Source organism: Perkinsus marinus, assembly GCF_000006405.1.
Source record: "Perkinsus marinus ATCC 50983 genomic scaffold scf_1104296945248, whole genome shotgun sequence".
NCBI lineage: Eukaryota > Perkinsozoa > Perkinsida > Perkinsidae > Perkinsus > Perkinsus marinus.
Genome location: NW_003211187.1, coordinates 1 through 1,355, shown reverse-complemented (window position 1 = coordinate 1,355; position 1,355 = coordinate 1). Strand labels below are relative to the sequence as shown.

At 51.4% G+C, this 1,355-nt stretch overlaps 1 protein-coding gene across 1 annotated transcript; it reads right to left on the bottom strand.

Moving 5' to 3' along the window:
• Positions 1–142: 142 nt before the first annotated feature.
• Pmar_PMAR012978 (hypothetical protein) lies at positions 143–1,089 on the bottom strand (the record flags this gene model as incomplete). The annotated part of the gene is made up of 2 exons (XM_002779824.1): positions 143–225; positions 552–1,089. The coding sequence occupies 2 exons, from the start codon at positions 1,087–1,089 to the stop codon at positions 143–145; spliced, it is 621 nt and encodes a 206-aa protein (XP_002779870.1).
• Positions 1,090–1,355: the final 266 nt, after the last annotated feature.

Genomic DNA, 1,355 nt, shown 5'->3' with positions numbered 1-1,355 from the left:
ATGATAGACTATAGCACAGTTATACTCGATCGATCAGACTCTGATAATACGGGGTGAAGCCGCTGGATAAAGCTTGCACGCAGACTCATCTCATGACGCAAACTCATATTCACGCACCCAGGCCCGGTCCAGCACACTCCCCCTAAAGCTTCTTACGAGGAGCTTTACTAACCTCCTCAATCTGCTTCAGAACTCTCTTCTTTCCCCGGGTCAACATACCCGGACCTGACTTCGACATCGCCTTCACAGTATCCCTCCAACGGCGTAGATTCTTTCTGTCAATCTTGACGGATCCCCAATCTCCTGTCTGCTTCGGCTCTGTCTGCACTGCCGTGGTGGACTGTTAAGGCTCCTCACCAACCTCATCAATCTTCTCCCGACGGCAGCTTCGCTTCAGCTGATTAACTACCGCCGTAGTTACCGACCCATCCGCGAGCCGTACTAGCTCAATAGTCGAACCTCTCACCGCCTCCACTCGATATGGCCCTGTATACAAATCGGCTAATTTATCCGGCGATAGACTACATCGTTCACCGCTACCGGACTCCCACCTGCAGGATCCCGCCGATCTGCTAGTCGTCGACGAACTTCAGCCTTCCGAGCCAACCACAATCGTCTCAACGACTCAACCGACTTACCGTATTGGACTCGGTAATAATCTGAGATCCCCTGAAGGCCCTCTGTGAGGTCCTCAAATTCCAACCCAGAACCAAGCCACTGACATACCTCTTCTCGACCAAGAAGATCATTGTAAAGAGTGCAGGCATCGGCCGTCGAGCGATGCACCGCCCATGGGGCTAGATCGCTACTATCATCATATGGGATAGCGTTGTGAACGAACGTACACAGAGCTAATCGCTGCCGCACTTGGTTGATCGAATCCATAGCCTGACCTTCACTAACCATAGCCCTCAAAGTCACCGTAAGCTCCTTGCGGCTTCGTTCATACCAACCTAGTCGCTCTTCATCATAAGCCTCCGTGGCACAGTGAACAACACTCCTGCTGAATAGATACTCTCTGAATCTCTTGGAGACAGAGTACTGGGCCTGGTCAGTCACGCATACGCGGAACACGCCGTTCTCGGCCATAATTTCACTGACACCAGTCACAATGTCTTCTGGCGAACAGCTCGTTAACACCTTCGTAACCAAGAAGTGGCTGATGTAATCGGAACAAGTCAATACCCAGACCTTCTCTTGATTATCACCATTGAAACCCGGGCGAATTGGGCCCCAGACATCTAAGCCAGCGATACCCCAGACCAGAGGAACGAAATCTCTAACACTTGGTAACCACTTGTTCAAGAGACGACCTTCCTTGGCTCCACAACAAGCATCACAGCTGAGGACAAATG